This window comes from Varanus komodoensis, unplaced genomic scaffold (assembly GCF_004798865.1).
Source record: "Varanus komodoensis strain SLA01 unplaced genomic scaffold, ASM479886v1 scaffold6_4, whole genome shotgun sequence".
In the NCBI taxonomy this organism is placed as follows: Eukaryota; Metazoa; Chordata; class Lepidosauria; order Squamata; family Varanidae; genus Varanus; species Varanus komodoensis.
The window spans coordinates 2,757,676-2,781,667 of NW_025336347.1; the positions used below are offsets into that span (position 1 = coordinate 2,757,676).

At 39.7% G+C, this 23,992-nt stretch overlaps 1 protein-coding gene across 1 annotated transcript; it reads right to left on the reverse strand.

Moving 5' to 3' along the window:
• Positions 1-348: 348 nt before the first annotated feature.
• On the reverse strand, positions 349-23,670 carry EDEM1 (ER degradation enhancing alpha-mannosidase like protein 1). The gene is made up of 12 exons (XM_044451846.1): positions 23,102-23,670; positions 17,790-17,862; positions 16,221-16,324; positions 14,633-14,804; positions 13,861-14,044; positions 11,223-11,397; positions 10,474-10,594; positions 8,944-9,114; positions 7,722-7,795; positions 5,910-6,006; positions 5,421-5,606; positions 349-3,636 (listed from the first exon to the last, which is right to left on the reverse strand). The coding sequence occupies exons 1-12, from the start codon at positions 23,581-23,583 to the stop codon at positions 3,547-3,549; spliced, it is 1,929 nt and encodes a 642-aa protein (XP_044307781.1). The 5' UTR covers positions 23,584-23,670; the 3' UTR covers positions 349-3,546.
• Positions 23,671-23,992: the final 322 nt, after the last annotated feature.

The window sequence follows — 23,992 nt, forward strand, 5'->3', positions numbered from 1 at the left end:
ATCAAACCAGATGAAAAAGGTTGGTCCATGGGCCCAAGTAAGCTCCACTCATCTGTAGCTCCAATCTAGAACAAAAATAATACTTAAGTCCCACTGAACCCATGTTTAGCTTGTCAGTTACCTGGTGTAAAACAAAGACAAAGGTGTGCTAGTGGCAAAGATCTCCCAGAGGTGAAAGTGGAGAGTTCATATATTTGTCATTAGCACAGTTTTTGAGAGAGATTCCATTATTTAAGTCTCCAAAAGGTAAAAACTAAGTTTACCTACTACCTGGAAAAATAAACCACTGCCTTCAAAAAGTAAACTAGACATTTTCTTTAAAGGTTCAAAGAAGACCAACACCAAAGATTTAAGAAATTGTGCTTTAATACAAATTATATGTAAAATCTATTCATTTTAAAATCTTTACATTTCTCAGAACATCTGATTCTTTATAAACCTTAAGTTCATCACCTTATTAAATACGTTCTGTAACAATGCCATGTTAAGCATGGAAAACATGTATTGCACAATCATGGTGAGAAATTCAGTCTAGTTATATGAATTGGCAAATTATCCAAGCAACATTTTAGACTTGGCCTTAACACTAATTTTGCAATAGAACAAATTAAGTCACTTTTCATGAACGAAAGAGCTATTTTACAGAATAGCATTGCTAAAATTCAACTGAACTTTAAGAGAAACTGGACATTTGAGAGAAACTGGACAATTCTTTTACTTGTAAGCTTGATCTAGTTCCCCCTAACTCCACAGTTTTAGTGCAATCTTAGCCAATATGTCAAATGTCCATTTGGAATGATCACAGTACATATTAGCACCTACAAACACTGGCTGTAAGGAAAGATACAGCCTTCTCCATTTGCATTTTTATCTGTACTAAAACGATTAAAATGCTAGCTGATTGCATGGAAAGGAGTATATTACTTCCACTGGAAGTACATTTCTTCTGGAAGTTCCCAGGAAACTCACAATTTGGAACTTAGCATTAGCCTGATTAAAGGAAAGCTCTTTACCTTTTGAAGTGGGAGGAGGGGTATATTTCAAATGTATTATTTAGCAAAACATTCCAAACTGTAAGCCCCCATTTTGATACTTAACATTTTATTAGGCACAAGCTTTGCTAATTGGAGAAGCAAGACATACAATCTTCATTGAAGAGTCTACATAGTTGTATGTGCTAATGTGGATCTGCTAGTTACACACCCAGCAGAATGCATTAATTATGTACATGCTCCTCGTGACCACATTTCTTCATCTGACAACATGATTACAGCAGAGGTGAACTGAACTGTCTTGGTTTGCACCTTCTTTCACATTTTGAGTGTACTGTGGCCTGGATCCCAAAAACTATGAAATGAATGCCGTAATCCCAAGAAAGCATGAGTTTTTCATCCCAATGCTAAAGTGCATTTAAAAGTCTCCTCAGCTTCAAAAGCAATTGGTGATGAATCACCAAGGATGGGATTCATCTTTATAAAAATGGACTTCTAAAATTCTTTGGATCGCAGTTCAAGTTTTCCACTAAAAGACCATTACTCTGAAGTGTCAGTTCTTCTGTCTTACCTGTTTCTTCCTGTGTTCATTATTCTAGGGAAGACAGACATGCCTATCCTAAACTGCTCCCCGTCAACACATACATTTTTATCACCTGCACTGTCCTAATAACTTGGGATATACAACTCCTGAAATTTTGCTTGATCTCTAATTCATGAATCAAACATCGTAGATGTATTTTCAGGAAAAGAAAAAAAGAAAAGTTATTAAAACCTAGCTTCATTCACCTCGGTATGATAGTTTTTATAGCACTGTGTATTGTGATTCTGATCTGCTAACTTTCGAAGAAATGGCATTATCATGGAAATAGGAAGGAAATACGAGTAAAACACAAAATATGCGAGGCAAACAGAAGCGAACTTGGAGATCCCTGAGATTCATTTGTTTGCCAAAGAGATTAAGCAAGTCCTAATTATTTATTTAATAAATATTAGGTGGTTAACTTGGAATACACTTAGGAGAATAATGCCTGTTCTATGAATTATCAGATTGAATATCTAATAAAACAGAGTATTTATATGTTTATTTATAAGATGTGATCTAAATTATCTCAAAAAGGAAAATGTTTATGCATTTAATTTTATTTGATCAACTACTGAAAAACAGTCCTAAAAATGTTTAGATTATACTCTGTAATAAAGGAATGTGGATACTACTGTCAAGCCTTTTATCTCCTGGAAAAAACAGAGGTCTGAAGAGATGACTAGAAGGAGAAGGGAGGCTTTATTGATCAGAAACAAAACCTTAGGGTCACACCCATTTTAGTTATTGTGCTCAAAGTTGCTTCAAAATGAGGCACCAAAACATTTACCTTAAGACAGGTAACATCTGTCACAACTGAAATGGGAAGCAAAGGCCGGAACATCTCTGAGAATCAACTCTGCTTCACCTCCTCTGCTATAAAAAATACTTGTCCAGAGAAGGGGCTGCAAACACCTATAAAATACTCAATTCTCATTTGGTGTGAAAGAGAGTGTATAACCCTCAAATACTACTTGGGATGTTATTTATGTTCAGTGTAAGATTGTTTTAAGTTAGTAAAAAGGTTATGTCTTGAGGAAAAAAGGGCTAAAAGTCTTGGCTCTGTGAAGTGACAAAGTAAGAAGGCACTAGATCCAAAAGCCTGCATATTAGAACTACAAGGAATGTAAATACTAAGATTCTGTCTCAGTTCAGTAGATCTCCGAGAGAGGCACAAAACAGAAGATAAATTTAAGCAGAAGAATATTGTGAATATCTTCAAAACAGCAATGCAAGGTCATCACTGAGATGAGTGGTTTTGTGCATTTATACCTACTACAAGGCACCTGGTTTAAAATTTCTGGTTTCAGAAACTAGTAAACTCCACACACCTTGAATATGCCATTCAAATTAAAAACACTGTTTTCAACATCAGCCTAGATGTTAGTCCTGAACACAGTGATGCAATACCATGGTTGATATTACAAGTTGCATTTCAGTTAGGACATTTTCAGCAAGACATTTTGAGTAAACAAGAACCTATGGATATTTTCCTACCTGAGCAATAATTAGTACTGTTTATTGCTAGTGAAATAAACAAGCTTGATGAGTAAAATTGCACATTCCCTTTTCTTTCCCCCACCCAAGTTTTTATTCTTACTTTGGAAATAAATTTAAAATTATAAGTTCTCTCCAAACATTCTCATTTAGATCCTAAATAAGAGATGGTGGCAAAGTAGCATATCTGGCACAATTCATGTGCACTTTTTTTCTTTTTAGAGCTCTTTTAACTAAGAACTTTTGGCCTTAAGAACTCTTAAGTTTCACAGATAAGAATTTAGCTCACATTAGACTGAATGTGCCGCTTTTTACTATATATCTCAGTTACAACTGCTCTCTAGCATAGGATCCCTGTTTCAACCAAAGGAACCAAGTCCTTCACTTGCAGCTGCTATAAGCAATGTAGCTTTTGAGGAACCATCTTCAGAACAACATGTTGCCGTCCACTCTTTCAGAAATGTCAGGCCTTGTTCAGATCAAGCCCACCATCTGATCAATCTGTCTCATATAAATACTCTTCAGAGGCAGCAGGTATCTCCTCTCATCTGGTACTCTGTTGCACTGTAAACAGAAGGAGATTTGTACATTTTTAAGTTGAAGGTCTGTACAGCACAGGAGTGAAAACTGATTCTTACCATTGTTTTTTAGAAGACAGAGTAAGCACACGGTAGCACCAATCAACTCTAGAACAGATCTCAGAAAGCCAACATGTTCAGATAGTAAGAGCTTGTCTCCCATACATATGGAACACTCTTTATGTATGGAACACTCAAGCACAACTTAATCTTTAAATAAATATTAAATAATCCCCTGCACTGAAAAGTTTGCCTTTGAAATATTGAAAATGAGTTCTGGTGACTTCCAAAGAAATAAGTATCATCCCTCTGCTAGGACCAAATCAACTGTTACATTTTAGCAAGATCAACTAGCCTAACATTTTAAAAATGCTTCTATGACTAAGATTGGCGATCACCAGAGAAAGGATATAGCTTGCTTTTTATATAAGCCACCAAGAGAGCCTTTGGCTAAGAGGTGTGGCATATAAATGTAATAAAGAAATACATACATAATGAGTGAACTGTGTTGATTGTAGTGTTCTTCTTCTGACTACCTTAGCCAAAAAATATCTTTGTTCAGATAATTTTTTTTCTCCTGGAACATAGGAGTACACTTACTACTAATACTAAGAATACTAAATTGGGAGTCTCTTCATAAAGCAATAACTGGGCAAGCCCTTCATATCTACATAGTTTTGAAGACACTGGGAGTAAAGGCTCATTTAGAAAAACATACTCAAGTTCTGGTCACACACTTCAAGGAGGATGTCAAATTGTAGATAAAACAAATTAAGGGAAGAACTGTGTGCAATAATGTATAGAAGACAGATAACACGACAGAAAGGCTGAAGAATTTAACTCACATAACTTTCCTAACATTTGGATGTTAAAACAGAAAAAACTGTCCTTTCCGTGACTACGGAGTAAAACAGTAAATTGAATGATCACAAAGTTCTGCCACACATTAGGGAAAACCTAATTCATAGAAGCACAGAAACAGAGCAAGTCAGAAGGGGCCTCTTGGGGCCTCTAGTCTGACCCCCGGCTCCAGCCGGCTCCCCTCACAACATGCCCGTGTAAAATAACTGTGATGAACAAGTGCTGTCCGCATAAATGTTCTCCATCTGGATAGGAATTTCTTAGGAATGTTTCAAACTAGAATAAAGCATAATGCTCCCACAGTGCTGTGCCTCAAAGTGCTACCACGATCATGCTAGTGTCTAAAATGCTACAATGTTTTGGAGATTCAATTTTCCCTCCAGCATTTTGCCTTCAATCTACTTTCAAATCTTGATCCACACCTGGCTATATAATCAACACTTCCATTATATATACAAAACAGTGATGCCTAGAAGAGTATCCAGGATAAGTTATCTAAACACTTGTGCTTGCCCCTAACATCTTCACTTCTGAGATACATTTTCAGTTTCTTGCAGGCAGCCAATCAAGATTTTGCATCCGTCTTCCAAATATCTCCCCACCTCACGAAAACATAGAAGCATAAAATGACTATACAGTTCATCTGAGAATATGAAAGGAATTATTAAGCATTTGTCCTCTCTATTATCCATACTGCATTAGTTAAACAGTTTAATAATTTCCTTTTCCAACATAAAATATTTGAAGAGATACTAGTGATATGCTTCTTGTAAAACAGAAATCCTTTTCTGTCTTAAGCCATCATGCCCTAATAAAACATTATACATTTCTAAAGATTACTTAGCAAAATCATCTGTTATTACGGTACATGACACTACACACAAATATAAAGCACTGGTTTAAGCTTACATTTGAACTGGAGTTAACTGCTTTTAGTTCATTAGGCTTCTGCTTTTCATCTTTCTTCTGTTCTTCAGAGAAGGTATCTTGCCACAGTGAAACACGAAGACGTTTATCCAGTGACACGATGTGGCCTTCTGTGGTAAACATATACCTATTGCCTGATTTGTGCACTGGGTTTTCCTCATCAAATAGCTGGAACAGAAGAGAGTGTATATAGCCTTTACGGTCCAAGACTGGCACATGCTGCATCAGCCTTGTCCTGCTGATACAGACCAAGCAGCAAATCACATCGTTAGTAACAGCCATGCAGAGATTTTCAGGAGACAAGGTATATACAGGCTTAAAGTCTCATCAGCGCGTCACAAGCATTCTATTCTTGCATCAATAAATTATATCATGACTCATTCTAGGTGGGCCTATCACTTTTGCGAATTAGTTTTACTGAACAAGCCTTTAAAAAAAAAAACCTCCAAAGATGACCATGAGGATACATACCAAATACAAGTATTTACATGTTTCACTGAGAAAAAAGCTTTCCATCCGATCTTCTTTGGACTTTTCTATGACATGGTGCAGAGTAGCATAGCCACATCTGAAAGGAACATTTGCACAGATTGATTTGTCACCATTTTGGCAGCTTGAACCACCACTGGGAAAACTACAACAGGCTAAGAATAAGGTAGTCACATTTCAGGTATCTTACAAATCTTACTGCTGCTACTGGTTTGAACAGTATAGCTTTTCTAGTTACCTCTAAATATGGAACTGTCAGATATGAGACACCAAAGCAACTAACAGATCTGGTATCTTAGTGAAACACAATGCCTCTGGTGACACCTTTGTTTCAAAAGCTGATTGAGGCAATGCACTTTGCTTTGTTTCTTTCTCAAACGGAGGCCAATAGGTAGGCTGTCACGATGGTACATTAGCAAGGCTTTTAGAACTGTTTTCAACATGAATATTTCACGCACTCAAATGGTGTGGGCAGAAATATCACTCTAACACTTAAAGGCAGGGGAAGTTTTCAGTCCAGTGGAGACTGAAATAGAGAGTTCAAGACATTTTCTCCTAACGAAAAAAAATTAGAAAATAGGATTGCAAGAGCTACTCTGTACGTGCCTAAGATCCTCAACTTTGAACTGCCCATGATATATAGGGCTCCTTCTGGAAGTTCCCCTGGCTACAAGAGACATCAGTAGCCACAGCCTGGTGAGTGGAGCCCATCCTGTAAGGGCCATGGTTATTTTCCCCAAGACCCACAGCAGTCCAGAAATTCAACAGCACAGTGGCAACTGGAATATTTGACAACAGGGAGGCTCACCTTTGTTCCTTCCTCTGACTCAACTGCTTTATTCTAAACACTGTCAGTTGTCTAAACAGCACAGTCCCATGGCTTCTAGACAATGTCTAGACAGTCACAGAATTTCCTGGATTCCCAAGCTAAAGGTTGGAAAATCGCTCCAACCTCTAAGCTCATAGCTGGAAATCCAGACTCAGACCCTCCTTGCAGCCAGCGCAGGGAGAACTATAGTAGTTGCTTCTCTGAGGTCGTAACAGCAACTTTGGAGAAGGGCTTTTGGGGGCATTCTGGGGAGTGAGGAAAGAAAACTGGTACCACCAAGATATGAGGTACCTTGGCAATGCCTCAGCCTCCATCCCCCCTGCCCTGATACATTAAACTTAGGTGGCCAAAACTGGCCACTTACAGAGCAAGAGAAATGCAGGAGTGACATTCACCTCTATGCTCCATTGGCCCTCCATGGATGCCCACAATCCTCCAAGTTCAGATATTTATGGGCCTCTCCACAGGATTGCAACCTACGTATTTTTGACTTGCAAGTAAGATATAAATATTCCAAGTAAATGAATGCAATATTTGCCACATAACCTCAGAATAATGTCCAAGAAACACAAGTCCAAGCAATCCTTGGGAGTATGGACACAACTGTATAAGAGTGTAATACTTTGTAAATGTTATAAATGCTGTGGCTAGAATCCAATCAATGTTATAAATGCTGTGGCAATCCTATGCATATTTTCTTGGCACTAAATGCAAATAAAATCAATACTGCACACACCCAAGAAAGTGGCATAACTTCCCATCCTCAGCTTTTCATATACCTATTCGATGAAACATCTAAAGTTTATTCAATGTAAACAGGCATGCTTGTTCAGATTATGTCACATGCAGCACTATTCTAAATTAAGATTTCTAATTACTAAAAAGAAAGGGTTTCAATCGAACTTAGTCTTTATTTTCCAATGCCTACACACAAAGTTAATATAAAAAGGAACTTCAAAACTAACTTTGCTTTTGTGTATTTCTCCAAACTCTGAAGAATATCCATTCCTACATGAAGGTAAAAGGGATTCTTTGTGGCCTAGATAAATAAAGGAAATATATTAGAAGAAACTGGATAAAACCACCTATCCCAGACCATGGAGAAGTACAGCTAAACAGTCTCTACCTACTGAATCATATGATCCATGAAGGAGTGCACAGACATTATAAAATCAGTTATGTCTGTGCTGCAAAGACTGCCAGAAGCCTTTCATTTCATCATCCATTCATTGATAGAAATGGAGTTTGTGCAAATGTGCTTGTACACATTTGTGCATGCCTCGAGCTGCACAAATTTGTACTTATGCAAATGTGCAAATCGCTCCAAAATACACAAATTGCTGAAAATATGCATTTTGGCCTATGGAAAAATTAGTTTTTGGTTGTTTTAACATATTATTCTGCAATTAAACTTGTATAAAATGTTGCAGAATTTTAAAAAGTGTACAAGTCTTTGTACTTGGAAAAGTACTTTGTACAGGAAAAGCCTATGTGCTCTGGAATCTGCAGGGTGGATTCTTAGACATTCAAATTCATTTGAGTCCACTGCCAGTTTTTAAAATATCCATGTGCTAGTGACCTGATACCATGGTTTGATCCCCATTTGTACCTAACTAGATTTTGAACAAATCATAGTTTCTCCCATTCCAACAGTAGACCTCTCTGCCACATACAACCATATGGCATGTCCCTTTCAAATCACTGGAAACCTCCTTGAGTCTAACAGCGGCTTCTTGTGTTACACTGAGGAACTGCATAGATGAAACATGCCTCTTTGACGCATAAAACTGACTGCCATTCTTTGGATCCTGGATGCTATATCCCAGTGATACAACTCAGAATATAATTTAATCAAATGTTTCCTTTAAATCGTAAGGGGAAACCCTCACTAGTTTAAGTCCTCATCTTAAAGTAAGTCAGTCCCATCCGATATCTGTGGCAGTTTTATGCTAAAATCTCTGCCAAAAAGAGAGCCATGTTGGCTTACTGATTTTGCTATACCATCATTAAATTTAGCATTTGCAGAAAAAAGTATCTGCTTTATCATATATTTGATTGGTTTCCAGAACTACAACTAAAAAACTTACTCTAAAATATATAATGGCTTATTTTGGACCACATCTGGCAAGAAGCAAAAACCTCTTACTGCACCAAAGACAATGTTTCAGAAAAGAAGACATTAAATACCTGATAAAGAAGGTATGTAGATTCTACTAGTTCTGGCCTCAGTGGATAAAAAAGGACATCAGGTGCCTGTAACTGCCAGTTATACCTCTCTGGAAGAGCTCCATATCGTTTCCATATTGCATAATAAAATGCATGTAGGCAAATAGCATCTTCTACATCACCTATCAAAACCTGAGGAGAAGCAACAACAGTGAAGCTGCATACACAGAAGGCTGGCTCACTGATAAAACAGCAATAAACCAGTTTTCCTCATCTATGAAGCCCATACCATTTGCTAAAAGTCACAGAGCAGCTCTCCCTAGTTCAAGAACACTATTGTACATGTTCAGCTGACCACAAGTTTACTTTGTGAAACAGCACACTAAAGCTAGGTTACATAGTGAGAGCTAGCCTGGCCAACAAATCCTGGGATGACTAACAACATACAGAAGCAATGAAATCGCCCTTTGAATCAGTGGTACCAAGTAAATGATAATACACAAAGGGATCTCGAAAAAGCAGGTGGGCAGAACATCCTTCAGCCCAAGAACCAAATTTCATCTCAGATTGTTCAGGACCTGCATTCCAATGGTGGGTGGGGACGAAGGCAAAAGGGGGCCAGACCAAAATACCAAATATGCCAGCAAAGTTTAGTGTAAAGTAAAGGTTCACCTGGTGCCGACATTATATTCTTTTCAGCATCAGGCGAAACCCTTTTTATTTTCCTACTATTTTATTGTTTAATTGATTTTAACTAGCGTTTTAGCATATTAATTGTCAGATGCTTTGGTGTTTGTTTTATTCTACTCATTTTTTGTATGCCATCCCAAGACATCTGTAGTGAAGAGGTTAGAAAAGCTTTTAATAAATAAATAAAGCTTTTAATAAATAAATAAAATGCTAACCAGCAGTAGCGAAGCCTAAGGAGCAGCACTTCAATCTTTCAAAAAGGGCAAACAGCTGCACGGGAAGTGGGAAACTTCAAACAACTGATGGAGACAGGAAAGGAAGTAGGGCTGGGGAAAGGGCAAAGGCCATCTAGCAAATCCTAAAGCGTGGATTTGGCCTCCAGGACTCAGGTTCTGCACCCCTCCTCTAAAACACATCTTGACTCCTGTAAATATGGGCTAACACAGCTGATGCAACTCAGTCTAACATTCAAGTGGAACTATTCTGCATCTTTTTTGGGAACAGAAGCCTGTGAAGGATTTCACTGGATGGGTCAATTGCTAAGCAGGTCCAACTCATTCCCTCCTTAAACCACAACAGGCATTTCAAGAGCTGAGCAGCCTAACAACTTAATGCTCTAGAAGCAGACAGAAATGTGTTTTTGCCCCAAATTAGGATGATTCTAAGGGCTGGTATGAATTGTCTGTCTATAAATGGTATGCACATACATGTACGTAGTGAAATTAATGTGTAACTAGTACAACACTGGCATGAATGTGCAGGACATTTATTTCCAGATACTGGTTTTGCCAAAGCCTCTTTTATTTTGGGAACAGAACTACTAATGCAATAAGTATATTCTCTCCACCACGCTGCAAATACCTGAAGACCAGGAAAAAATGCTTGAAGAGAATCGATCCAGGTATTCATCAACTGCCCACTAAACATATTAACATTAACATAGAGAGGTGGGTCCCCTTCACCTTCATTGCAGGCTTCCCTCCTGAAGAGAACAATAAGCAAGGTTTGATTCAGGCCCATTTGTTACATGTATTCTTAATTTAGGTTGGAACAGATATCTGTATCTATACAACTATTTTTGATTAAATGTATAAATCACACTTTCTGCCTCTCAAGATGGTGTTCAAAAACAATGTGAATAGAAATCATAATAATTCTCATTATGAGTGCTTATGCATAGCATCCATAAACAGACACACTAGTAACTAAACATACCTTCCATCTTGCATCATAATGACTTCATAATGTCAAGTCCTGAATACCACAGTGGTTAACGGCAAGCATTACATTAACAAGCCCACATGTACCATGCACAATATATGCTAATAGGTTCAAAAACATAAGAAGAGCGCTGATGGATCAAAACAAGGAGTCCTTCTAGCCCATCGTTCTGTTAAGACAGTGGAAATCAGCTGCTCACAGAAAACCTAACAGCAAGTACTGAGTGCAACAGCACTCTCTTATGTAACTTTGGACCTTCTAATAACAGTCATTCACAGAAGACACACAGCAAACGCTTGGAATAATTAGTATTGTTATTAATTTATAGAGCACTGTTGCGCACAGCATTTTATGGAATACAAGACAACAGGTTCCATTAAGCCACGTACCCTCGCCGTAAGTAGTTCTGAATACTCCTATATGCATCGTTGAACATCTCTAAATCTTCTTTTTCTCCAAAAAGGATGTAAGATTTCAAAAGATATTCATAGAAAGAGTCTAATCCTGCTCCCAAGCCACTCTGCTTTCCAACCCAGTGACCAGTTTGAATATTCACAACATTGCCTATGAAGTAAAAATGCCAAGGAATAAAGATAAGCCAAGCGTAGCTACATACTGTTTTCATTTAGAACGTCTTCAACCAATAATGCTCCAGGAAGCATAAGGCTGCCAGATCACACAACATAACTACAATAAAACTAATTAAAATGCATGTGTTTACCAGAACTCACAAAAGATACAATCATAAACATTGTGCATAAAACCTATTGCAACATCCTGGGTGCAAAACAGGAAAATTTCAAGGTTTGATTTATAACCCACGTTTATCTTACAACAAGCTCAAAACAGCTTTTATCATTCTCCTCCTGCTCTCAACCTTATCCCTACAACAGCAACTTTGTGAAGTAGGTTGGACTGAGTGTCTGTAACTGGCCCAGTCACATAGTTGGTTCCATGGCTGAATGGGGACTTAATCTGGACTCCTGCACAATGTCTTCCAAAAGTAGTAGGAGTTTTTTGTGTTTTTTTTAAAGTGGCGTGGGCAAAGGCAAGCCTCCACAGACATTCTCCCAAGGGAACAACTCATGAAAGCAATTCTGAACAGTACTTTCACCAGAACATTTCAAATATAGATCAGGGTATGTATGGAAATAATGTCTCTTAAGGTAAATAGAGCACAAACTAGACAGGGCTGCCTTCTGCAATCTGGCATCCTCCACACGTTTTGTATGTCAACTTCTATCAGCTCCAGCTAGCATGGCCAATTGTGAGGAAACCTGGGAGCTGTAGTCCAAAAACATCTGGAGGGTACCAGTTTGGAAAAAGCTAGTATAGGGCTATAAAAAGCAGAGCATTGGTGGAAAGCACAGCTCATGGAAAACTGATTGGCTGATTTTACTTATTATTCTCATTATAATGCACATAGCTGCTCCTTGCACTAGGTCAGGGGTCGGCAACCTGCGGCTCCGGAGCCGCACGTGGCTCTTGAATCCCTCTGCTGCGGCTCCATAGCTCAAAACACGCGCTGGCACAGCCACCAATCTGTGACCGAGGCTGGTTAAGTAAATTGCAACATTCCTCTGCTATTGTGCAGGAAAAGAGTGGAACAAGCTTCCTACAGGCTCTCATGTTACTCAAACCCTGCTGAAAAGATTCTCTTTGTCCAAATGTAATCTCTCGGGCACAGCCAATCTGGGACCCGCATGATTTACTGAGCTTCCCCTCCACCCCCCACCCCATACGCCAACCATGGATAAACTGAAGAAAAGTTTCTGAAGAAAACAGAACGTTTAATGGTACATGGATAGATTCATTTGCTTTTACTGCTGACTAACTTATGTTTAATGCATGCAGCCCTTTAGCACTGACTTTGACTTTGCAGAAAGCTGTTCTGCTATTCAAAATATATGAAAGGAGTCCTAGTAGATTATAATGTAAGATTAAAAATAACAGTTTTTAGTGAATGAACAAGAGCTGCAGCTAAATCTTAATGAAGACATAGATCTACTTCCTTGCTTTTTTTTAGGAGTTCAAAATGTTTTTGTTGCATGCAGAAATAAAATTTTGTTTTCTCTGTAGCAGTTCATTGATTTCATAAATGCAACACACTCTAGTTTTTTAATACATAGCATAAAGGTAAAAATGATATATGTAGTGTTATCTTCATTTTAGATGTCAAAAGGGTTTTGCGTCTCCTGGTGTTTTCTTTTCTGTGGGAAACGGGTCCAAATGGCTCTTTGAGTGTTAAAGGTTGCCGACCCCTGCACTAGGTAAAGAGGTGCAGAGCATGTTACATGAACAGAACACTTCCTACAGAGCATGTTACATGAACACTTCCTACAGAGCATGTTACAGTTTCTGCAAGAATTCTAGAGAACTTTAATGATAATTGTCCCAATCATCATTTGCTAAATAAGGTCCATTTCACATGCTGTGCAGTATACATATTTATCATATCTACATGCACCAAGCAGCACAGGCAGTTTCAGTGCCTTAATGCCCATTTCTATTACGCAGTATGATTCAGGAGATGCACATAGAAAACAATCTGTAAACCAGCTATCAAGGCTGTTTCACATACCTATAGATATCAGAAAAACCTGCAATGGGCTCAAATGCATTTAGATTTCTATGAATCTGACCTGAGGATTCCTTAGGAGACTGGGTTCTTCTAAGTCTGATAAATGTGAGAATCATTAAAAACAAAACTTTTGGTGGGGAGATAAGGGCAGGTGCATATTTACAAACACAAACTGAATTATTGTGCATCCCACACCCCAAATCCAAGTTTGTTAACATATAACAGAAGATGTTATATGTTATAATAGAAGATGACCGATAATCTGCAAAACAAAGACAGAACAGATATTTAAAAATCCATAGATCCCTAAACATATCACACCTGTGTACTGATTGTTTACTGGCACAACCCACTCTTCCTGCCATCTTACACACAGCCCTTCAGAATCAGACACTGTTACATATATTTGTTCTGAATTGAGTAAGACAAGCATAAAAAATAAGCACCTAATAACCCAGTGTCATTGCTTCGTAAACTCCAGAGAGCTTTCACAGCTCGGCGGGCAACCCATTCAAAAGTTGAATCTCCAAGAAGCCGGCTAAGTATTCCAAATTCCACCAATAAGGATCCAGCTCCTGCAGTGCAAGTCTCGTTGTTACTGCCGGAAGGAACTCCTGTTCTTAGATTTACCTGCAGAAATAGGATTTTTAATAGCACTTACATTCCTATTTTTTGTAGCCTTCAAAGGATTTCCCACTCAACCCCCTTCATAATCAAACACAGATGATAATAATAAGGTGACTTGTTGTGTTTCATTAGGGCTCTGTCATGAAGTTGCATCATATTCCATGGGGAATCTGTCTTAAAGGGTATCTAGATTAATATTAGGTGTGCAAATATCCAGCCATCAGAAAATCAGACCAAACAATGCAAAATCCCCATCTTACAGCAGTCCCACTAATCTAGCCATGCTGAGGAAACCAGTTTAATGGATACAGTTAATGCACTATCTCTACTGAAAGGCTGCATCTCTGTATATTCAAGCAAGAGCAGTGACACATTCAGCTGGATTACTGAGAGGAAGCAGGGCTATAAATATGGACATCTCACATCAGGCATTATGGCTTCCATAGGGCTACTTTACAGACAAGATTGTTCAAAAGTGCATTTTTATACCAAAACGATTAATATGTATGACGCAGCTAAGGGAAGACATTACAATGCCAAAAAAAGCTCAAAAGTAGCTTGTCTGAAAATTGATCTTTGTGATATACATACCCGAGGATAAGGAATTCCAGTTTTGGTGTTTTCAAAAGCAGGCAGCAGCCTCACTGCCAGGTCATGAGCCATATGTAAGAGCTCATCATCATAGCCCTTAATGGTCATATCACCAAAAGGCTGCCTTGCATCTGTAATTATTATGTGAGCTGAAAGTAAACTTCCCAAAACCCTACAAGGAAAGAAATCATTAATTGCTTTAAGGGAGCCACAGCCTTGAACTTACTAGAGCTGAGCAGCACCATCATGGATAGGACATTTTGGAGGGCATTCATTCACAGATTCGCCGTATGTTAGAGACAACTTGGCAGCGCATAGACAATTGTTTTAAACAAGACAATGCAAAATGTGATACATTGTTTATAAGTTATAGTATCATAAATCTCAGTTACATTCCAGTTTAGGAACATAATATTTATATCATTTAATGGGAAGGCCATAACATAAGCAGAGGAACATCTTAACCTTATGGAGGTATTTCTCAGAACAGTTTTGTTGCCAACTTAAAGCCCAAGAATGTTGCTGGTTCAATTACTTGCCAAGTTTCCTACAAAAACCATGTTTTGCCAGCAGTGGTTGTCCAGCTGCAGTTATTTCTGGAAAAAATAGTTTAGCCATATGAAGACAACTCAGGGGTTACAGCTGGTAAAAGTATATGGCTATATGACCTTTGACTTTTAGAGCCAGACCTGCACATGCTGGAAAAAATGAATTGCAGTCTATTTGCTTCTGGGCTAAATTCAAAGTCTGTGCACTTACCTGAAAAGCCCTAAATGGCTTGAGTCCCAAATACCTAGATCTCCAAATACCATCCTGCCTCTCCTTTAAGAACTTCTGCCAAGGCTTTTCCCATGTGCCTCTTTTACTGGAAGTACGTTTAGTACCAAGAGAAAGCTATCTCAGCAGGGTCACCAAAATTATTGAAGACCTTTCCTAAAGAGGTTCACCTGATGCCCAAATTGCAATCTTTTCAATTTATTTCAATTTATTCAACTTTTCAATGTATTCAGCTTTATTCAACTGGGCATTTTAATTTGTTATAAGCTTTGTTAAGAATATTGTCTGCTGTTTTATTGTTCTGCCATACCCTTGACTGTATAGCAACCTAAAACATATAAATAAATACAATCGCACCAATACTCTAAGACTGGGTTCACACAACAAGGCAAAACTTGTGAGTAAATAACAACATTGCACTGTCATGTTGTACAAACCTATTGCTTTCCACAGGGCAAAAAGCCACCCTGGCAAGCCATGCCTTGCTCTAGGAGTTATTGATCCTACTACGAGTTGTCACATCATCCACAGTTGGGTGATCCAACCCATCATGAGTCCAAGGAAATGGCAGGTGAGACACTCAGCAAGAACAGCAAAAGAAACCTCTTGTCAAGCTTACCCAGACCAGCAACAGCAGTCCCAGCAATGCCCAAGCAGCACTTTGGCTCTGCCCTACACTCTGCTTCTGGCCCCTTTCTGGTTGCTATCACACTTTTTTTTCCTTTTTGCATTATCATCATGAAATTTAGTTTCTTCAAACTGCCAACATGTTTGCTTACAATACTATCATCCAATTTTAGCAGCAACCTACCTAATTGTGGCTTCGAAGACCTGAACAGTTGAATCTGTGTCAAATGATACTGTGTCGATCACCAACTTCACTGCTTTCCGGAATTCTGAAGAATTTCCCATTACCTTTAACACAGAAAATACATACCAGATAAAAAATAGCAGTTATTGCCCTAAACTTATATTAAACTGTAGATCACATCATAAATATCAGCAATTAATAAATGTTAGAATTTTTGTCACCCTTTCCCAAAGTCCAGTGATATTTTAGGCCCCGAGTAAATACTATTGTATAATCCTGTTTTTTAAAGTATTTTTGAATTGCAATGCCAAAGTCAAGAACTACAACTTAAGTGGAACCGTTTATGCATAGTAAGATACAAATGCAACAAAAGTATGCCCTATATATCCTTATAAAGCATAAAGAAACAACTTTCAGGGTTAAGAACACAATCCGATAGGTTGCACTTGAGGGCTCCAAGCTCAGAATCCTCAACTTATCCTATGTCCCATCAGCAAAAGCTAGATGGGAGAGAGGACAGAAAATACAAAAAGGAGCAAGATTACCCTCTGAGTCTATGAGGGAGGGGACTGAAGAGGCCATAAAATGCTGCATTTTGCAGCTTCCTATCTCCCCTCCCTGCCTACCAGCAAGTCGCTTTTATCCCTCTCCAACTTCTCTTCACAGAAGAGTTCCATGGAGGCCAAGAAGCACGGGTGGGAAAAGAAGATCCAATCATATTTCTTCCTCCATATTTATAACTTTGTCTATGGGCACAAAGGATTTAGTCCAGTTACTAGCACCTCGACACTGTCCAGGGTCCACAGGAATCCTCTCTCAGTGTGTAAAATGTAACTGACTAAAAACACCATTGTGAAGAGCTGTAGTTCTTTGTCTAACCTAGAAACAGATTCTGCTCTCTACCAATATGAATACAGAAGGGAAAAGAAACTTAAAATAATCAGCATGTAATGACATTGGGGCATTTCACTAGGAAGAAAATGGTACAGAAATGCACTGTAACACAGGACTTACATTCAAGTACAAGGGCAGACGAAAAAGAATGAGATAGAGAATCCAGTTTTCTTGCTAGAATAAACTTACTTTTTAAAAAAGAGATTTACCTAATAATAAGAAAATTACCCTGACAGTAAGATATTCAATTAAAACTGTTTGTGGTTGTTACTTGCCACTAAGCGCACCCCTTCCTAGAGTCTCTGGCATGCATAATAAAACCTCTCTCACTGCTCATTACTATTTCCAGTGCCAGGCATGAACTGAAACCAACTGTCTCTCACAGCAGACCTAAAACAAGCCACCCCTTCCAATTCTCTGCAATGTGCACAGAACTCAGGAAAAAAGGAAGTGTCTTTTGCTTCACACTCAAGTGCAGGCAAATGCCAGGCTGAGATTTATGGTATGAACCCCTTTACACAGAACACATGCTTGCTTACCAAGACAGGCTGGGGAAAATAGCAGACAAAACAGCCCTCATCCTTCCTGAGATTTTTCTTCCACTTAATAACTACCACTGACAATATTTAAGATTGGTTTTTTTGCTTCCAATAATTAAAAAACATTTTAACTCACTGCTAGGGTATCCAATGCATCAATCAGAGTAAGCGAGTAGTTTCCCAGGACATCATTGATATTCAGATTTGAACTGAAATAAATTTGGTTAGAAGTTAGTTCTACCAGATTTTTTTTGAAAAATTAATTCAAGTATTTAATCTATCAAACATGTAGCTCCTGTGTAGGTTTATCTGGAAGTAAGAGTCAAAGAACTCAATGGACTAGATTCCCAAGTAAATGCACAGAGGGCTACAGCCCTAGCTACCTAACTTAAAACCAGTATTCATATTCTCAGAGTAAGCTACTTTGTGGTTGCACTTTTAATTCAGTCTCTTACAATTTCTTTCATACTAAGGCAGAACTATTTGAATCTAGTAGGACTCGTTGTTTACTAAAGTTTTAAGGAAGTTCAGAGTATAAAAGAACCTAGAGTAGGCCAAGGAGTTTAACTCTAGACAAAGGGTACATCTGAAATTTTAAAGTGAAACAAGTATCTATGAGCAATATAAACCTGATGAACAAAGTGTAGGGAGGGATCTCAACTGGGAGATTCAAGTTCAAATCCTATTAACGATGGACAAACTGGAACATTTTCAGAAAATTGTTCATTCTGTATTGCCAATACTTCAATATCATTGTTAAGTCATTCTCACAGTGTCATTATGAGTAACAGAACACAGAAATTGTGCCACATTTTCCTGCTGGTTACTATTGATTATACAGCATACACTCTCACAATTAAATAAATACAGTTGGTCGTTGTTATACCAAAACACGCCACCCATCTCCCTTAAATATAATGCTGTAAATGTGTATTATTTTCCTCTTTTCAAAATATAGGAAACATGCATCTTCAAGCTGATTCACAAAGAAGGTATGCACACATGGAGTTAAAGCTTTATTTACTGTGTTTGCTACAGCAACCACTGACTGTTCAGCCTAAATAGCTTGTCTCCTTGAAAATGAGGACAACTCCAACAAAAACAGGAAACTGAGTACTAAAGAGGTAGTTCGCCCTCACGGACACACATGCTTTCCACTGAAACCTTAGATTCTTAGCACTCCTGTTAGTCTGGCTCACACTACCTAGCACAATTAATTTTCTAAAAATAATTTGCAACCTTCATACAATTGCTCGTATTTGACATTTTGATACAAACATATGTGTGCCCGTTAAATCACAAAAGCCTGAAAGAAAGTGGTGTGCAAAAACACAAAAGATACTTTCCAGTAAAGTTGCTTTTCCAAAGAAGCACTGCTGTGAACATGATAAAGTCATTATACAGGATATTTTAACAAAAGCTCCTGTTTTTGATGCAACATCTGCTTCTAGCCATTTGGGCTTTTTTTTTTTTAAAGAACAGCAATGTTGAAGAGTTATGTGAACACCAATATTCACTAAGAAGCTACATTTAAATATTGCTCAGAACAATTTTTCAAAAACTGGAATGAAGTTACTAATGTTATTTTGAAATTATTGCCATGAATTTATTCAAGAGGTCTAGAGTCAATAGAGATGCTTAGTTACATGCTGAAAAAAGTGTGCAGTATCCTGAGCTACAGTTAGGGCATGATCCCATAACCTGCCAACACTGTCTTCAGGCCACAGGCTATGTCAGAGGCACCGCTGGAAATGGCTCCCAAGGTCAGAACCGGAAACCTTACCGTGGAGACACACCCTCCTCCCTCACAGCTGGCATGGTTCTTTCTGTGCCAGCTGGGCTCCAAAGCTGGAAGGCCATCTCCAGAACTGGGTGAGAGGGTAGAAGGGAGACACCTCCATCCCCCAGTGAATGCTGCTGGTGCTTCAGCTTTTGCAGGATGAGGGCAGTGCACAAGCAATCCTAGCCTCTGAACTCCTCTTGCCTTCTGCTGGATGCCCCTAATCCTGAGTTGGGAGGGTCACAGTCACACTGGATGATGCCCCTTAATTGTTCTATGAAAAAGGCTACTATGGAAATAACAGCCACCTAAGAGAACAAACGGATTTGGTTTTGGACCATTCAAGAGCAGTGCTCTTTGGACCCAAAAATCTATGAAAAATGAGCAGTCAGGCAGAATGCAGGGATATCAGTCTGCTATTTATACAATTGTTAAAATTTATTTTTTCACTGCTCTGACAAGAACCACTTTCCAAGATAAAATCAAATTTCCTTACTGACAAATTGACAATTCTAAAATCTTAAGGCCCAGTATGGGTAAAGTCCACACAGCTTTATATCACTTTATTTGAAATAAAGCAGGCCAATTTATCACACACCTGAAGAGGGAAGAATAAAAAACCTTGCACTTTGCTACCAAAATTCAGTAGCTAACTGCTTAGAATTAATAAATTAAACATGCAATCCATGGGATGTATCTTGCCCACCCTTAAATTAAGGACCAAGTTCCTCCTCTGGTACAAACCTATTATTTTCAGTGAGATAATTTTGAAAATTTCCTTCATATGCATTTATAGATTTGGCTACCAGAAATATATCTAATAAAACTGTTAACAGTAGTATTTTCACTATTTTTTTACTAGCAATAGTAGTAAAAAAATTTACTATTTTTATTTTACACACAGCACTATAGCTGAAGATAACCAGAATTAAAGTTCTAAGTAACTTTTAGCATAACACTAATTAAGGTCTAATTCCAGAAGTGAAGTTCATGTTGATTCTTTCTCTCCTTCTATAACAATCACTATCAACACAGGTGAATGAAAGGAAGATTATATTTTTAAAATATATCTCACTTGTTAGAAAAAAACAACACAAAAGGGGTGATATCCATTATTTTCCATTTTAAAAAATTTAGACAAAACCACCCCCACCAAATGCTCTTTCTCAAACAGTAGCAATGGAATAAGGGGCAGGGATCCTATTACAGATAGGTAACTGGTTAGAAAATAGGAGGTACAGTGTAGGAAAGGAAGGCCAGTTTTCACCAGGGAAAAACAAACAGCTGGGTCACCCAAGGGTCTATATTAGATTAATCTGACCACAATACAGTTGTTCTATCTCAGTTAGGATGAAACAGCCATGTTTGCTGATTACAGCAAATTATTTAGAGAAATTCAAACAACAAAAGGATTGTGCAGAGATCCAAACTAATTTCTTAAACCAGGAAAATGGGTATTAAAAATTGCAAATGTAGATCAAATTCAGGAAGCATAAAATGATATAGGAACAGACAGATCTATACACTGATGGGATCCCAGCTGATGACTGATTAGTAGAGGGCTCTTTAGAGTTGTGGCTGATACATTGATACTTCAATGAAAGTGCTGATCCAGTATGTGGCTGCCGTGAAAAAAGCAAATTCTAAGCTGTGAATATTTATGAATGGGACTGAAAGTAAAACTGCCAATATATAAGCATCCTCATTCAAACGTATTCCTTATAGTTGGAATATAGAGTTCATATCACCTTAGAAAGGATATTGTAAAGCTGGGAAAAGTGCAGAAGTCGTCAGTCAAAATAATCATGAGGACTGTGGCCATTCCTCAACAAGGGAAGGTTGTTTATGAGAATTGATGGGTTTTCTTTTAAGGCTAATTGAAATGGGGAGATATGGCAGGTGTATACAATTCTGTATGGTATATAATAAGTGAAAAGAAATACTTCTTCCTCCCTTATGTTATTAAAGCTTGTGTCATCTATTGAATAATGGCAAGTTCAGGTGACAGATAAAAGAAGTAGTTCTTCACACAAGTGACAGTTAAAACTATGGAATTTACTGCTGCAGGATGTAGAACTGGTCACCATCTTGATGGCATTAAGAGAGGATTAGACATATTCATGAAGAATACAGGCTTCAATGGCTACTAATACCTCTTCATACCAGTTAGTGGAAACAGCACTGGAAAATGGCCATTACCCCCTGTCCAATTTTCAAACTTTCTACGTGCATCTGGTTAGCCACTGTGGCAAACATGATGCTGAACTAAGTAGGACTGCTCTGATCTACCAAGGCATTGTTTTTTAGGCAAATGTGAGCTAAAAGTTTTTATGCTCATACTTTCAGGAATGTTCACTTCTAACTCAACTTGCAGGAAAGTTATCCCCATAGATTTTCTGGTAGATAATATGTGCTGTGCTAAGCTCACATCAGCAGGCCACTAATGCACATATGTTAACCTGTAGGTGCTAAGCTATAGAGAGAAACATCACACAAAGCATACAAGTTCTAACTAGATAAAATTGCAAGAGGCAGAGGTGCGTGGAGAACTTAGAGGCAGCTCCCAAAAAAGCAATCAAAGCCTTAGCAGTAAGATTAGCCTTTACGTCCAAGAACCATTCACTCCAGGGATAACTGCAGAGCCTCCTGGGAGAATGAAGCAATACTTATGCAATTTGCAAAATACTCAAGAATTTTTACAACTACAAACATCATGCAAGATGGCATCACTAAGTAGAACACATCTGCTCTGAGCACTTCCGAACTGTGAAATGTAACAGAGAAAAAGAGGTAAAGATGCAACAGATTCCAGGAAACCAATGGCTGTCACACTTGAAGAAACACTCTTTGTACTTTGGAAGGAAGCTGACACAGGAAATAATTTTATTGCTGTACTGCATAACTATCCACTATTTACAACCAGTTTCATCATTCCTGTGTTTACTGCCCAGTACTTCACATCATAAAGGTTCCTACTTTTATCTAATTTATCCTACTCCTCTTTAACATCCAGGAACCTTCCCACTCAGTTGCCATTACCTTTTCCACATGCACTTGCAGTTACTGTTAAAGACACTATTTCCAGATTCTATGGATGCATATGGCAATGTCCATATGGTTATGATCCATTCCTACAGTGGAGGTGCCTAATAGGTTTTTTTTTTAATCTATTAAAAGCATGACAATGGTTTGAAAGTGGGAGTGCCTGTCAGTGACTGCTTTCTGAATAGGGAGGGGGAATTCTTTTCGGCTCTAACTGTACCCCTCGTATCATCCATTCACTAGGCTGATCAGGCCTGCCTTGCACTCCTATGGAAAGTTCGAATCCATTCCACTCCCCACTGGAAGGGCTACCCTTAAAACTTCCATCCCCAAATCTTTAAACCCCATGTCTCTCCTTCTCCACACAACGGCCTCCACCCATTCCCTTCTGCCCCTCACCTCTTGAGGAATTCACCTTAGCCTCATCCCCCACCCCCGGCCTGCAAGAGGAGGAACCACACAGCCCAACCCAAGCTGCCACAGCACCACCAAGCGACATCCAGCGGGACGGGTCGGGACACCGACCCGAAAGAGCCAGCAAGCCGCTACAAGCAAGGCCCCCACCCGTATCGACAGCGGCCATCTCAAGGCGTCACCCCACCCCGCTCGCTCGCTCGACTACTCACGGGTCTGCTCGGTCTGGCCCCCGCCCGCGACACTCGATGGGGTTCAGCTCGTCCTGAGGGAAAGCGTGCGCCATGTAGTTGTCGTAGCCAAACACGAACATGCCGCGGGCGGCGTCGCGGAGCTGCGTGCGGAGCTGAGCGGGGAAGGCCCGGCTGTAGCGCTGCTCGTACTCGTCGTCCACAGCTTCGCCGCCGTCGCCGTCGCCGCCCGCGAGGGCCCTGCCAGCAGAAGCGCCATCGCCGCCACTGATGTAGCCGCTACTGCCTCCCCAGGCTCTGCCCAGGAAGGAGGCCCAGTGAGGGGCCACCAAACCGGATCTGAGGCAGCGCGCGTTCGAGGCGTCCCCTTCCTTGGCCGGGCTGCAGGAGAAGGTCCGCAGGCGCTGCTGGTAGAAACCCAGGCTGGGGCCCGCCAGCCACAGCAGCGCCTGCCCGGCTAGCCTCAGAGCCAGCAGCGCCAACACCAGCGACCGCCATTGCATAGTCGGAGGAGTCGCAGCCGCCGCAGCCGCCGCGCGCCCCTTCCACGCGCATACTTCAGGCGGAACCTCCGCTCGGAACGTTCCGCGACTGCTGGAGGGAGGGAGGGAGGGGGCCCAAAGTGACACCCTCGGCCCCGCCCCGCCCCCTAGTCCCGCCCTTTTCCCGGTCCAAACAATGTCGCGTCTCCTTTAAGAGTGAAGGACATCCAGGCGGGAGGCGGGGAACAGAGATATTATGATCCTCGGGGCGAAACGCGCCGCCGTAGATTCCCCTTTGGTGTCGTCATCACCCGGCTGCCGACGCCTCAATCCTCCACAGGGCTCGGTCAGAGGAGCGGTCGGCTGAGGATGACGTGAGCCGGCAGACAGGAAGAGGCAGGCGCTGAGCGAGGGGTGACGTGGCGCGCGG